This window comes from Electrona antarctica, assembly GCF_951216825.1.
Source record: "Electrona antarctica genome assembly, chromosome: 8".
In the NCBI taxonomy this organism is placed as follows: domain Eukaryota; kingdom Metazoa; phylum Chordata; class Actinopteri; order Myctophiformes; family Myctophidae; genus Electrona; species Electrona antarctica.
The window spans coordinates 23,367,584-23,382,629 of NC_136789.1; the positions used below are offsets into that span (position 1 = coordinate 23,367,584).

General features: G+C 42.8%; 1 protein-coding gene across 1 annotated transcript in view; it reads left to right on the forward strand.

The window, feature by feature from the left end:
• sh3pxd2b (SH3 and PX domains 2B) overlaps positions 1-15,046 on the forward strand; it is a 71,504-nt gene that overhangs the window by 15,365 nt on the left and 41,093 nt on the right. Inside the window, exon 3 of the mRNA XM_079507428.1 lies at positions 6,263-6,338. Within this exon, the coding sequence (XP_079363554.1) occupies positions 6,263-6,338 (76 nt within the window). The remainder of the gene's footprint in view (positions 1-6,262; positions 6,339-15,046) is intronic.

Consider the following 15,046-nt stretch of genomic DNA (forward strand, 5'->3'; position numbering starts at 1 on the left):
CTAATAGAATGATAATGATATAAGTGTACAGTATGGTATCAAAATGCAAATTTCTTTTTATCACACTTTCTCACAGGATATCTGCTGATTTAAGTACTCACAAACTAAAGACCCTTTAAGTTAGATATGTTGAAATATAAAAAACAAAAATTGTTATCACACGAGTTCCACACTAATGGATGAACATGTGTTCTCCGCATGTGTCTGTGTATATATTCCTAATAGCTTGCATTAACTTCCAGCTGAACAGTACCAGGCCAGCAGGGAGGACGTCCTTGCCAAACATACTTGAGATGGTCTTCTAATCTCTAGGCGAGGCGTTCATGTGAAGCTAGAGCTACTGCTCTGCCCAGACTGACATCCCATCCTGCCTGTAAAGCATGCATATTTAATGTTGTGTATACATGATGTAATTGTCAGCTTGACACAAGGGAGATGTCGGTACTCCACCCAGATATACCTCTTTACTCCACCCAGATATACTTTACTTCATCCTGATACAGTACATATTGACTTCATCCAGATACATCCCAATGGGTCTTTCTGCACACCTTCCAGATATTCTTTACTACATCCAGTTAGGTCTATACTTCATCCAGTCGATAGTGTTTTTACTCCATCAAGATACAGGGTATTTACTAGGGATGCACAATATAATCGGTAGCATAATCGATATCGGCCATAAAAATGCCATATCGGTATCGGAATGGTCTCAAAATAATAGAGATTATTTAATCGGTTTTCACCAGAAAAAAATAAATAAAATGACACATGTAAAAATGCATCAATGAGTTCAATATAAATCAAAGGTTTCTAGTACCTCTAGTCTAGAACAAAAGCCAAATCAAATATGATATTTATTGATTGGAAAACATTATTAACAGGCTTTGGGCCACGCCCCCTAGGGCCTCGGCTTGTTTCCATTGTGGTCCATAATATAGGAATCGGTCAGAATCGGTATCGGCAGATATGACCCTGCAAATAATCGGATATCGGTCAGAATTTTATAATCGTGCACCCCTAGTATTTACTCCTTCCAGATACAGTCAGTGATGGAAAGGGTACTTGGGGCGCTAGCCCCTCCTATGTCCAGCATTGAGGGTTTGTGTAAAGACAAACATTGTGTAAACACAAACATTGAAGACAAAAGTGTGTGAACACAAACATTGAAGACAAAAGTCAGGACGCAAATTGTGATTGGCTGGAATGAGATGATGTATGATGCGTCTTGATGAGTATAGGCCTAGTACTTAAGTAAATCTACTTAGTTACTTTCCACCACTGGATACAGTACATATTTACTCCATCCAGATGCCTTTGCTCGTGTCAGTGATTACAGAGCACAGTCAGGGTTCAGATGGTTAGACGAGGGCGTGTCAGACGCACGGGCACAATTACAGCACATGGAGTACGGTCTTCCTCTGTGCTTCTCTCTTCTGTAGTCTCTCCATTGTTCTCTCCTTTGATACGTTTTTGTACAACAAAGACTAGACATCGCCAAGGTTTCCAAATCCATCAGCCAACAACAACCTAAACAGTCTCAAGGTACCAGGTTTCGATTTAAAGCGGTCATCAGTTTTATGAACAAAAATAAATGAATAAATAAAATACTCTGTCATTGTTCCAGCTCTCTTAAATCAAATTTGTGTCTCTAAAATTTGTGTCTCTAAAATGTGGGTCTCTAAAACAAGGCAGCTGTCCTTCTATAGTACACACCGATGGCATGTGGATTCAAGGTGATTATTTTCTTCGTTTGTTGTGCCATATCTCTGTCCTAATAATTGTCCTCTCTCTGCTTTTACCAGTGCTGTGACAGGCAAAACGATGATTCTGGGCTTTTCTTAATCTTCTGAGGTTTTTATTGCATTTTCTCTGTGTCGTTGAACTGAGAGTTGAGCTGAGAGAGTTCATCGTGAGGAATAGTGTTTCAGACAGACCCTGATGTACAAGGGCGTTATTTTATAAATGAGGCCCCTGACCTCATTTTGCCCTTATCAGTATTGGTCAGTTAGTTCTCTACTGAATGCTGTTCAGAACAATACCACTGATACTTTACCACAGGTCCTGTGGGATGGAGTGTAGATATACTGTGCGACTGAGCGACTGTGGCTCAAGAGGTAGAGCAGGTCGCCCAATGATCCATCTATGTAAAGTGCCTTGGATAAAGGCGCTATATAAATGCACCATTTTACCATTTTTTTTATATAGATTCAAACAATGTTGAAGGAGTACATTTAGATTAACAATGGAGTCATATTAACGGCATTTTATGGCCTGCTTTGTGATATACCGATTTTCTATATGGCCTCATATTGGCTGTTGATTAAATGCACATGTTGAATTCCCCTTTCTAATAAATGATCGTCCCACTGTATATAAAACGATCAAACAGATCATGCAGGGGATTTGAAAACATGTGTTGATAGTCTTGCATTGCCACTTGCCAGACTTTTGCCTCTCGCAATTTTCAAATGCTTCCATCATACAGTCTAGCAACGGAAGCTCTATCCTGAGTAAAATATAAAGCGGAAGTGGAGCCTCCTCCCCACTTCCATTTCATCTTTACAGTCGTGCACATTTCTCCTATAATCACCTAAGCATATATAGCTTGTTGCTTAGCATAAAAGGAAATAAAATAATAAAATGTAAAGATATTTTAAAATATATTTTCGTGAACGAAAATGGCAGCTTCCTTAATCGGATTTCGATGACATCCCTTATACGTGTGCTTCAGTTACCACCAGGTCTCTGAAGATGGTGATAACTTTCACTCCCATCTCGTTCTCGTGTGGCTATAGAGCGTCGCAGTCCCGCCCCCTCGAGAGAAATCCCGGTTCATTTTCCTCATAGACTTTTCAGAAAGTATTTATTTAAAGACGTTTACGCCGCGGACAAAGCCAACTCTTGTCGTGACAAATCATGACAATAAACACAATGTTTTGGGCCAAACAAAGAATTAGAAAGTAGAAAAAAACGGCAGGTTACAACACTTTTTTTTGTTTTTCTTCTTTGTAATTATTTGTTTGGTCCAAAATATTGTGTTTGTTGTCATGATTTGTCACGACTCGAGTTGGCTTCGTACGACGCTTAAAAGGTCTTTAAATAAATACTTTTTGAAATGACTATGGGAAAAGTGCATTGGGATTAATTTCCTGGGCCTGGCGTCGTCATGAAAGGGGGCAGGACTGCGACGCTCTATTAGCGCTGGTGTTTGTGAATTGGACTTTATTTGCAGTGAGGCCCATTTGCATAGAAATGGCCAAATTGTGTGCCAAATGTGTTCATATTACCTCTTTTAAATACATGGAAATAGCACTGAGATGCTATATTTCCTTGGCAGTGCAGAGTGCAGTTAGGGGTGCACTTCCCTCTTGGCGGATGCTTTGAGAATTAAACAGTTTTGTCTCATTTGCACGGGTTTAGCGACTACAACAGCTGCACAATACCTTTGCGAATTCACCCCTGAGTGTATTGAAATTACAGGTTCATATCCATGATCTCGTGGTTAAATTACTGTAGCACTCAGGGCTTTGCTGTGTAGAAAAAGAGAGGAGTCAAGGAGAAAGTATTGTGTGCTCAAGGCCACAGCATTACAAGACTGCAAAAAATGTTGCTTGTAGACTAATTCCACATTACCGCTAAAGTCAAGAGATGTGCAGATCTCTTATCCAGTCTTCTTGAATGTTCAGCCTCAGTAATTTCTATGGCATTCCGCCTGCCTCCTTCCCAGGCAAAAATTGTTATCCACAATGTTGGAGTGGCACTAGCACTATCCAGAATTGGTTAAAAAAAAACGCATTACACCTGGCTAATACTTTCAAGTAAGTTGTCATTCACTGATATGACTACATTTACATTGCAGTACTTCTTAATGTTCTGGCACTAGTGGCAAACCCCGCACAGCTGGCACTGAAGGCATCAAAGAATATTATTTAAAAAAATAATAATAATACTATTTGGAACAGGCCTGTTCCTTTACTGTGAACACTCTTCTTGTCCTTACATCATACAGTACCACACCTCTGCACTTTCTTTGCTGGTTTTGGCAGCATTCTCAAGTAACTGTTATTGTTTCTTTGAGGTTTGCCCAAAGGGTATTTTCAGAGAGATTATAGGTGCTTTACATCTCATTGGGTGCAGCAGTAATTCCGCTGACTGTGGAAACTGTAGTTATACAAAAAATAACACTCTCAGCAGGACTACAACGAAGGTGTGTCTAATACATTTCATTCATGTAATGAGTTAGCCTTTATATCACTACTAGAAACCCCTACACACTGATCCTCATTACCAGCCAGCTGGAGTTTCCTTCAGACAGTTGATGCTTCACAGAGAGCACGCACGCACGCACGCACGCACGCACACAAAATGAGCTAGGAAAATCCCCATCTTGCCCTATGCCATTATTCCTGGTCAACGTTGCTCTCAATGCTCTGTGCCCTTATTCCTGGTTATAAAAGCTGCCTTTGACTAAATGTTACATTCCTGAACATTTTGAACATTGAAGGGAATGGCAAACATTCCTGGTTTATCAGGAAGATGGGCTGTTAATTTGTTTTGACCCTGCAGAGACAGGAACCAATGTGACAGATTTACATTAAACGGAACACAGCCGGAGATTACTCTTTTCACACCTTCATGGCACCGTTTAAGACCACCTGTACCTTTTGGCTTAACTAGGGTCTCACCCTGGCACAGTCCAAAGTGTGTTAACCCCAGCTAATGTCCAGAGCTGGCTCACCTTGGCTTAAGGAAAACTGTGGGTATCCTAAGTGTTTATCTACTTCTACACTTCAACAAATAGTGGATAGCAGATCCACAAGCTCACGTCTCATCGCAATGTTCTAATAATCAGAACCATGAGTTATATTAAATAACTAAAAGAAATAAAGGTCCTGTACCTGAGTGCGTCAGTAATTATTTATACTGTAACCAAACTGTATTGCAGATCAAAAGTAAAACACAAAACTGTTGCTTTTGAAATTAAATTGCAATATGTTTCCGATTCCATGCTGACTGTTACCATAGGCGGGATCGTGAGGCTATAGTGCCAGTGAAATGCGCGACACAAGCAAAGAAGAAGAGCCACATCCTCGTAGCGCGCCACTCGGTGGCTTGTAGGTCTGCTATTTTTGAAAAATCGAAGAACGACTGACATAGAAACATAGCTTTTTCAGAAAACTGTCAGGATGTAGAAGACATTTTTAGAATCTGATCTCAGGTCAAAATGGGTTAATATCAAATATAAAAAAATAAAAAAGTAAATATAAATAAATAAAAATAAGAAAAACAGAATATCACAAAAAGTACTTTGACATTATATAAGACATATCTGCACACAGTTGCACAATTTGGCCACCTGTTCCTTGCTGCTGTAATAGCCTGCTCAGCTGGACTGAGTGACAGAATGCTTATGATGCAATGTTTTTGCTGAGAAGAGGAAGGGGCTTTACACACTACTCTTGAGTTAATTGGTCCATGTGTCATTTCATTGGTCCATACATGTCATACAGGTGTCATTTCATTGGTCCATACATCCAGGTGTCATTTCATTGGTCCATACATGTCATACAGGTGTCATTTCATTGGTCCATACATCCAGGTGTCATTTCATTGGTCCATACATCCAGGTGTCATTTCATGGGCCCTGGATGTGCACAGCTGGAGCCCTTGACACACACAAAAGCATGCATACATGCACGCATGCATGAACGCACGCACACACACACACAAAGGTCCAAGACAATGGAAAATAATCTTTATGATCAGAGTGAGTGGGCTGAGAATGTTCCAAATAAGAAATATTGATGGTAAAGATGAATAGTTGGACAGGGGGTCAGAAACATGGTGAGAGAAAGTGGGACACACTCTTCGAGAGAGAGAGAGAGAGAGAGAGAGCACAAGATCAGAAACCACAGCTCTCAGTCCTTTTAAAGTGGAGAGGCAGGATTGTTCCACTATGTCAGCGGTGCGTTGTTGCTAACAGGGCCCATAGCAGCACAGCATATGTACCGGCAATGGGAAAAGCCATACCATCTGCTCAGTACATTCCTAATCATTGGCAGGCCTCCTTTACTGGCAGAATTCCTTTTAGGAACTGCTGAATCGTAAAAATGCAAATCCCCAGCCATGCAGATGTGTGTAATGGGAAGTGTGTGTGTGTGTGTGTGTGTGTGTGTGTGTCTCTATATTTGCATCTGTCAGATTTTAATACATCTCAGTGTGTATTGTGTGATGATCAGTGTTAATATATTGTTTTCAGATGGAGTTGCTGGACAAATTCCCGGTGGAGGGAGGTCAGAAAGACCCCAAACGCAGAATTATTCCATTCCTACCTGGTAAGAGTTAAATGTCCAGGATGCCCCTTGACCCACACGCACGCACGCACGCATGCGCACGCACGCACAAACACAAACACACAGTCTCTCTTTTTACGTAGTTTTTCAAGACAATCAAAACTACATTTACAAAGTGGAGTAAATGGCATGAACCCTAGCCAACAAATGACAGGCTAATGGTCAAGTAAAGAAAGTGCAAAGAAAACTATTAAGGGTTACAAAGTAACTAGGGTACAAAGTAAACACCACAACTACCATCTGTCCGAACAACATGCTAATCTAAATAATATAATCAGCATATTTGACAAGAAAATACATGCGTAATAACAAGAAAACAACATTCATCACTACATCTGGATGACATGGCTAGCATCTATCTAAATCAAGTAGTGATAGAAGGAATGAGGAATCATAGGGTCTGAGGTGCAGAGGTAGTGGAAAATGGGGAGTGTAGTCCTGACTGGGGGGGGCATTCCACAGCTTGGGAAGCTTGGAGTGTTGACCAGTGTGTCGTAGGGAAGCTTGGAGTGTTGACCAGTGTGTCGTAGGGAAGCTTGGAGTGTTGACCAGTGTGTCGTAGGGAAGCTTGGAGTGTTGACCAGTGTGTCGTAGGGAAGCTTGGAGTGTTGACCAGTGTGTCGTAGGGAAGCTTCAAGACCCACGCAGGATAAGAAATTAATGACATTTGTTACAAAGCCTGGCAGGTACTGTAGGTCAGGCGTCTTAAACGTTTTTCAGGCCAAGGGCCCCTTAGCTTAGAGCAGGGGTGGGCAACTTTGACGATGGAGAGGGCCACTATATTTCCACACTCACTCCCTAGGGCCATATATTACTGTCGTACGCGCGCGTAACCACACAACTCTAGGTCTAGCAAGTCCCATTAAAGTCTGTTTACTTGGTGTGTTTGTGTGCGATATGTTTGTCTGTGATGATGAGCTGCGACGCGTTTTGAGCTTGTAGATCAGCTATTTTTGCTATATTCAAATTGAAATCTTGAATTATTTTTTGCTCTTTTTCAATTGGAATCCTGAAAATTAAAATTTGTATGTAATTTCAAATGCCTTTAATTATACTTGTGTTGAGCAATGAGCTACTAATTTAGACTCAAGTAATTAAAGCAGGTCATGTTTGCATGTTGTGGAATTGTAAACAGCTGAAACCAATATTATATCAGCATTCTGACATTAACCTGAGGGCCACATTAAGTGAAGGTGGGGGCCGCATGTGGCCCCCGGGCCGCCAGTTGCCCACCCCTGGCTTAGAGATAGAGAGATGAAGCAGGGAACCCCTACTACATATTGTATAAAAGTGTGTGGCCGATTCAACTTTTTTGTTGATGTTGACAGCACTATATTGTCACTTGTCAGTGTTGTGTGAATTCAGGTTTTTGTTGGTTTGTTTCATTTGTCTTTTCTATTATTAAATACACATGGAGTCGTTCAGACTTTTAACCACTTAAACCCTCAATAGATGGTAAACTTGACCTTTGGCTCTGTACCTGGTCTGCTCCTTTTTCTCCTCTACACCAAACCTCATGTCCGAAAATAGCCGATCTACAAGCTTGTAGATCGGCTATTTTCTGCGGATGTTCCCACCAGAATAGTAATGCTAGGGTTCAACTGGTTACGTTCCTATCACACAAATATTTGGCAGCCGCCCTGTAACTCTGGGGACCCCCTAAGGGTCCCGAACCCCCTGTTGAAGACCTGGTCATATGCTGTAGGGTTGTGAATACAGGATAGCAGATCGGTGTGTGTGTGGCCTGGTTTGCCCATCCATCACAAGGAACCAGGCAGAGTAACCTACCAGAATACACACTTCTCGTGATCTCACTGTTTCCGTAAACCAAGCACAATTGTGTTTTTCCATCTTTAAAAAAAAACCCTAAATTGCCTCCATGTCTGGGCGGTTCTCAGTGCTCTACTGCAGGGCTACAAATACAAGAGAACCAAAGATTAGTGTTTAACAACAAGAACTTCGGTTTCACTTGTATATTAGCGTTTCTGAGTGGTGAGAATTTTATTTTATAGATGGATGGATAGATAGATGCATAGCTTAACTACATTATTTGTAGTTTTGGGGAGAGAACGCCTAGCCCAAAAGGTCCCACAGTGGAGCCCCACCCACTCCCTCACCCCTTAGGAGGTGTGGGTGGAGGTTGAGGTGTGTTCCAGGGGTCTGGAACTCATTGAGGGTATCACACGCTCAAACACTTGATATGCGTGCAGTGCCCCACGCACACACAGAATGCACGCATGCACATATTATGTACACTACAGAGAGTCTGAGGGAGGGAAAGTAATAGAGAAAGGGATGAGAGAGAGAGGAAGGAAGCACAGCAGAGCTGTAGTTGGATGGAAATACAATAATAAAAACCATGGCGACTGTTAGTCATAGTTTCCCCCTTTTAAGTCCTCTCCGTCCTTCAGTTGTCCTTTACTGTTGCAGATGAATATTGATTTTCTCTGAATGTATACGCTCCGCTTCCCATGAACCACGTTCAACCTGGCGTTTTTGGGGCAAAAACTAAACAAGTATAGTAAATTGAAAATACAGAAAACAGGACATGGGTGGTTAACCCAAACCCACCCACACCTTGTCTGTCCAGCAAGCTTTGTAGTACCGACGCTCGCTATGTGTGCTACGTTGTTTCCTGCCGTTTTAACTTTTTGTATGTTGCTTTTGACGGAGAACTGGGTGACATTTGTTCAGGTGGTTTCATTTAACTCTTCCATTCCATGATCCCCTTGTCAGATGTCTGTGTGCCCCCCCCCCCCCCCCCCAACCCCCACTCCACCCGCCCACATGTCTTGTCAGGGAGTGACAGGAAACACATTCTCCCTTGTGCTGTCTGCATTTCCTCTGGGCTGCCAATGTCGCAAATTCACAGTCTAGTCTGCCAAGACGATCGCTCACAGTCCTCGCGTAGGCCAACTGGGACGCTCCGCTCGGTGGCAATACACTCCTCTTTTAATGCCCACTAGATCGCTCACAGTCCTCGCGTAGGCCAACTGGGACGCTCCGCTCGGTGGCAATACACTCCTCTTTTAATGCCCCCAAGACGATCGCTCACAGTCCTCGCGTAGGCCAACTGGGACGCTCCGCTCGGTGGCAATACACTCCTCTTTTAATGCCCACTAGACGATCGCTCACAGTCCTCGCGTAGGCCAACTGGGACGCTCCGCTCGGTGGCAATACACTCCTCTTTTAATGCCCACTAGACGATCGCTCACAGTCCTCGCGTAGGCCAACTGGGATGCTCCGCTCGGTGGCAATACACTCCTCTTTTAATGCCCACTAGCAGGGACGTGCAGAGAGTGTTAGAGAGGCACTGTTAGAGAGCACTTTTGGACAAAAATAGCAGATCTACAAGCTCTCAACGCGTCGCAGAGCGACGCGTTGATAGCTTGTAGATCAGCTATTTTTGGGGCGCAACTCAGCACTCTTTAGCTAGTGGAGATGCGGTGTATGACATGGATTTCTAAACAAATCTATTCAACGCAAAATGCTACGTTCCAAGTTCAGGAGACTTTGGGGAAAAAAAGCAATTCTTCTGAATACTGCTCCCGGCATGGCATGGAAAAGTATACCATTTGCAAGCATCTCTTTCATCATAGTAAATGCTGCAATCGTGCATGGTGTGGAAAGGGCAGTTGTTTTACAGATGGGTAAAAGGGCAGGGGCTGAAGCCCCCTTTGATGTCTATGTGTGCACGTGCCTGCCCACTAGGACTAACAAATGAATCACTCATGTCATTTTAGAGAGAAAACAGTAGTAGACGCAGCCAAATGTGTACCAAAAAGACACGCAAAAAGAAGGAGGCTGACAAAGATATTGAAAATATTATGTTTAGAATTGGTTCAACAAAAGTAAACTCTCCAATGCAGTCAGAACTGTAAACTCACTCCCAATTCGCCACGGTAGTTCTGAAAACTGACCTTCAGGCACACCTCAACCCGTGGCACTCCTCTGTCTATGTATCACCTTTGTTCGATAAGATGTTAGTTTACTACGCAGATATATCTTTGTTACTCGTTATGTTTTTGTTACTTAAATTAGTTTTTCTTGACCACAAATGTTAAGAATGTTATTTTGATTGATACTGACAGCATGTTGTTTGGACAGCTAGAGGCTATAGGTTCATTATGTTTACCCGGTATCTTAGTTTCTTCGAGGCGCTACATTGTTCTCTCTGCGCTCTACTTATGTGACATTGTTGTTTGTTGACTAGGGTTCATATTTACTGTGCTTATTCTGATCTCGCACTTGTAAATTATAAATTGTGCATCATTTGGAAGGAAATCCATTGGTGAGTGACGAGTGGATTCTCTGCTTGCACACTTTTACCACTGTACCCCAACTCTTTGTGTATATATCGAGTCATTGCTTATGAAAAGCTTTGTAAGGCTGGTATTCATTTATAAGATGTCTTTTCTCATTAATATTAGATCAACTGTGAAGTGATTACGCAATAATTCTCACAAGCCTCTTCTGTTATGTCTGTAATGACTCGATGTCAAATCACAGAATTAGACCATGAAACGTGATATTGGATCTCTAGCTCAATATGTGACATGCGGTCCAATTTGATGTAAAGGACACCGAGATCGTCTGACAGGGAACCACACAGCTAGGCGATGCACACCTCTAGACTGCCCTTGTTAAACATAATGTGACCGAGCATTACCGTATTACAGATTTCCCTCAAGAAGCACCGTAAGCACGAGGAGAACAGCATGGGTCTGGTTTGTATAGGAACTTGTCTTTCCTCAGTTGAAACGTTTGAACTCAAATAGCCTCACAATTGGATCACCTAATGGGAGGAAGCTACATACATTACTTTGGGTTAGACTAGCAAGAAATGTGTGTTAATTAATAGTAATGACACTTAATTTAAATGAGTGCACCACCTGAATAAATACATTTACTGTATTTGTATACGATGGTCAAAAGTCTTTCACCGACGGGGCCAAACTCTGGTGTTAGAACTCAGACCAAACTAACAAGGTGCGGAAGCGGTTTTCCTGTCAGGAGTTGGTTTGTTCAAGGCCCCAAGCTGTATTTTTTACTTCTGTAGTATCGTCACATCAGCAAAGTAGTCTGTCTACCACAGCGCTGTGTCTACAGCGATGTACGTCTGCTGGACGTTCCTGCCAAGTTTCCTCACCAAAGTCTAGTTTATCATCTTCACGCACCGTCCATACTTGACCTTTTGGAGCCGATTTGACAATCTTGACTCCGTCCTGGAAGATACGTTTCACTCAAGGGCTTTCCTTGGCAAACCTTAAGAACGACTGCTTGGCATTTATTGCCAGAGATAATGTTTAAATGTTTTTTGACAAACTATTTTGTTTGCTAAAAGTAAAAAAAAAAAAAAAAAAAAAAAAGCTATACTAATCTAGACGGACTGAATGATAATTTTAAAGGCACTGATTTATAGTATTTTGGAAATGAACTCTTCAGTTTTGTTACTTGTTGCTGGAACATTTAACAACCCGTGTTATAAAATAACAGCGTAAATAAACATCCAAACTGGCTGTAGACGTCTCTTCCTGGCACCATAAGAGACCCAGACCTTCAGAGGTTGATGTATTCATGACACAAGCCAACTTCCACTCACCCCTTCTGCTTCTCAAGCCAGATCTCCAGACAAGACCTATACCTGTTGTACTGGAACACTGGTTCCCAAGAGACACTGAGATGTGATATATTCACATTGGAAATACACATGAACTTTAATAGTATGTGCAGTATTCATTTAAGTGGAACCTTATGGGTCTAGGCGGGTTTCATGTGAAATATAGAATAGGGATAGTTGTGTAATGCCGGGATTAATTTATAAATGTATCGCGCATTGCCATGTTTTTTCCCCTTTCAACCCTTATTTTGAAGAGCCAAATATCCGTAACCGGATGTTACGATGACTTAATGGTGTGTGTGGTGTCTTGACCGGTGGTTGTTCTCTCGCTGGGTGCAGAAAAAAACCCGACCGCGAGTATCACAGCGCTGGCTGTCGGCCGTTTAAAAACCTTGTTTTGGCCAGAAACGACATGCATTGCGCCGATTTGGAGATAAAGGCCATTGAAAGCAGCACATAGAGTGCAAGTGGATACACGCGCATCTTAAGCCAAAGGGCCTATGGTCCCTTATTGTATTTGTACGTTTTTTGAGTGGTGCAACCACTCCTATAGACAGCTATGTGTGTGGGACCCTGTGTCCCTGTGTCCGAGCACGAAAATAGCGTTGTAGCGTTTGTTCACCACCAAGTGTCACTGTTGCACAGCCTAACACACAGACACACACAGGCCAGGGAGGAGGGCTTGTACAGTACAGTACAGTACAGTACAGTACAGTACAGTACAGTACAGTACAGTACAGTACAGTACAGTACAGTACAGTACAGTACAGTACAGTACAGTACAGTACAGTACAGTACCACTCACTTCAGACGGGTCTGATTTTTTTTCTTCTCCTTCCGCCACTTATTGCAGTTCTGGCTTAACCGTGAACTGCATCGGTTTTCGCGAAACACGGTATGGTAGAGGGCTATGTCACCCTGCTTAGACATGCAGGGTCTAAGCACCATTTGGCCACCATTGGCCAAATGGTGGCGCTACAGTAATCAATTGAAAATGCTAACTTTGAACAGGCATACCGTATGACTGCCAGCAATTAAACTATTAAACTGCAATACACATATGCATCACGGATGTGGTGTGTGTGTGTGTGTGTGTGTGGGGGGGGGGGGGGGGGGGGGGGGGGGGGTGCGTGTGCTGCAGTGGTCAATCAGTGGTGTATTTCTGTACTGAAGCGGACATGCATACATGGAGGGTTTGGAGACATACGGACAGACATTGCTGGTACTTGGAGTGGCTAGCACCACTCAAAAATGAAGCTTTTTTGAGCTTTTTTTTGAGCCAATGAATGTTCTTCTGCCCGCAATACATACATGCAGAGTCACATATGGTAGAGGATCATGCCAAATATAGCGCTAGTAAATTCATAACATTTTGTATAGTTGTATTACTCCATGTCCATTTGGAGTGTGTTGCACTAGTTTGCGTACCTGTAATTTCCAGTTAACACATAGACACAGGTAGGTACACACACACGTGCACAGTGCACCTTTTTAACAGCAATAAGGGAGTTTTAGCCTACTGCTTGGCTCTTTTTCATTTCAAAGGCACCCTGAAAATAGTTGGTCCCAAATCCCCCTCGAGACTCGAGTAACACAAAGGGGAGGGGAGGCACAACGTATTAAAAGTCTGGTACACAGACTTACAGTAGAGCTGACTTAACCCATTTTGGGGCGGGAACCCCTTTTGGTGTTTTATACATTATGTTATAATTTAGCTATTGAAAAATAGCAGATCTACAAGCTCATAGCGCGCCACCGAGTGGCGCGCTACAAGCTTGTAGGTCTGCTATTTTTGAAAAATCGTAAAAATGTGGCGCAAATCTTTGAATATATATTCTTTCAAAGTGAATGTTTTTAACTCGGGTCTAAATGGGTTAAGGGGTAGCGAAAAGAAAGGTCTTTCATTCCCAGACCCCCCCGCCCATCTCCTTCGTCCTATAACTCCTCTCAGCCGTCCCCAGCCGTCCCCATCCCACCCTTTAGGCAGCGGTGGCCGAACGGTTTGCGGAGCGGTCTTGTTATCGGAAGGTCGCCAGTTCGAATCCCCGGACCGGCACGTTAAAATGACCACCGCTGAAGTGCCCTTGAGCAAGGCATTGAACCCCTACCATGAAATGTTCTATGAGCAGGGTCTGGCTGTAAACAAGCATCTCGAGCTTAGTCCATTCACCCTGGGTAAACAAAGAACTTTGCTTTGCTTTTTACCCGTCTTCAAGCAGCCCTGGGGCTCCGAAGGCGGTGGCGTCTTGTTTATCCTTCCTTTTACCAGAACAGGCCCTTTTCATCGGGGCTGCTGCTGCTGCACCCATGAGCCACCGCTGACGCCGCCGTGCATACAGAGTGGGCCAGTGTTGAGTCAACGCTCTGCGTCTGACCCCCAGAGAACTTTTGGGAAGACTGTCGTCTAGAGCACTTTTCTTTTTTAGAGAAGTGACGAGAAGAGAACGCAAGAGACAGACGAAGAAAAGGAGGGGGGAGGGGAATTTGACTTTCAAGCCTCTGGGCTCTTCAAAGTGTTACAAGAGGCGGAAGAGAATAAACAGTCTAACTTTAGGTGTGCTGTCATCAACAACACGTCACCAGCACCTCCAATGACACCGAGTCTGTGCTAGTCATTTCTGCACTTTTGGACAGGATGCTCCTTTTCCTCTTGTGTAGAAACGTTGTTAGAATTTATGGTTGTAACATTCATTCATCTATACTCATCGTAACTTTCAGAACATATTCCTTCTGACATTTGTGTTTCATGTATTTGTGCCATAAACACATAACCCCTCAGTGGGTTATTTATCGTTATCGATTTGTACACTTTTACTATTAAATTAAAGATGCAATCTGGAAGTTATTTAAATGAATAAATTGTTATTTTAACCAATTTGTATGATAGAGGTCGTTTAACACAATAACTACATGAGTACGTTTGCAATGGTTGGAGCGGAGGTGGTCTCTTCCATAGAGACATCTGGTGTCAGGTAGGACAACCTGCTGGTTGACGAGTAGTACTGCGGCTGCCTGATGCACACAGGGTTAGAATCCTGGCTATAGGACATACAATTAACAGATTGCAGTT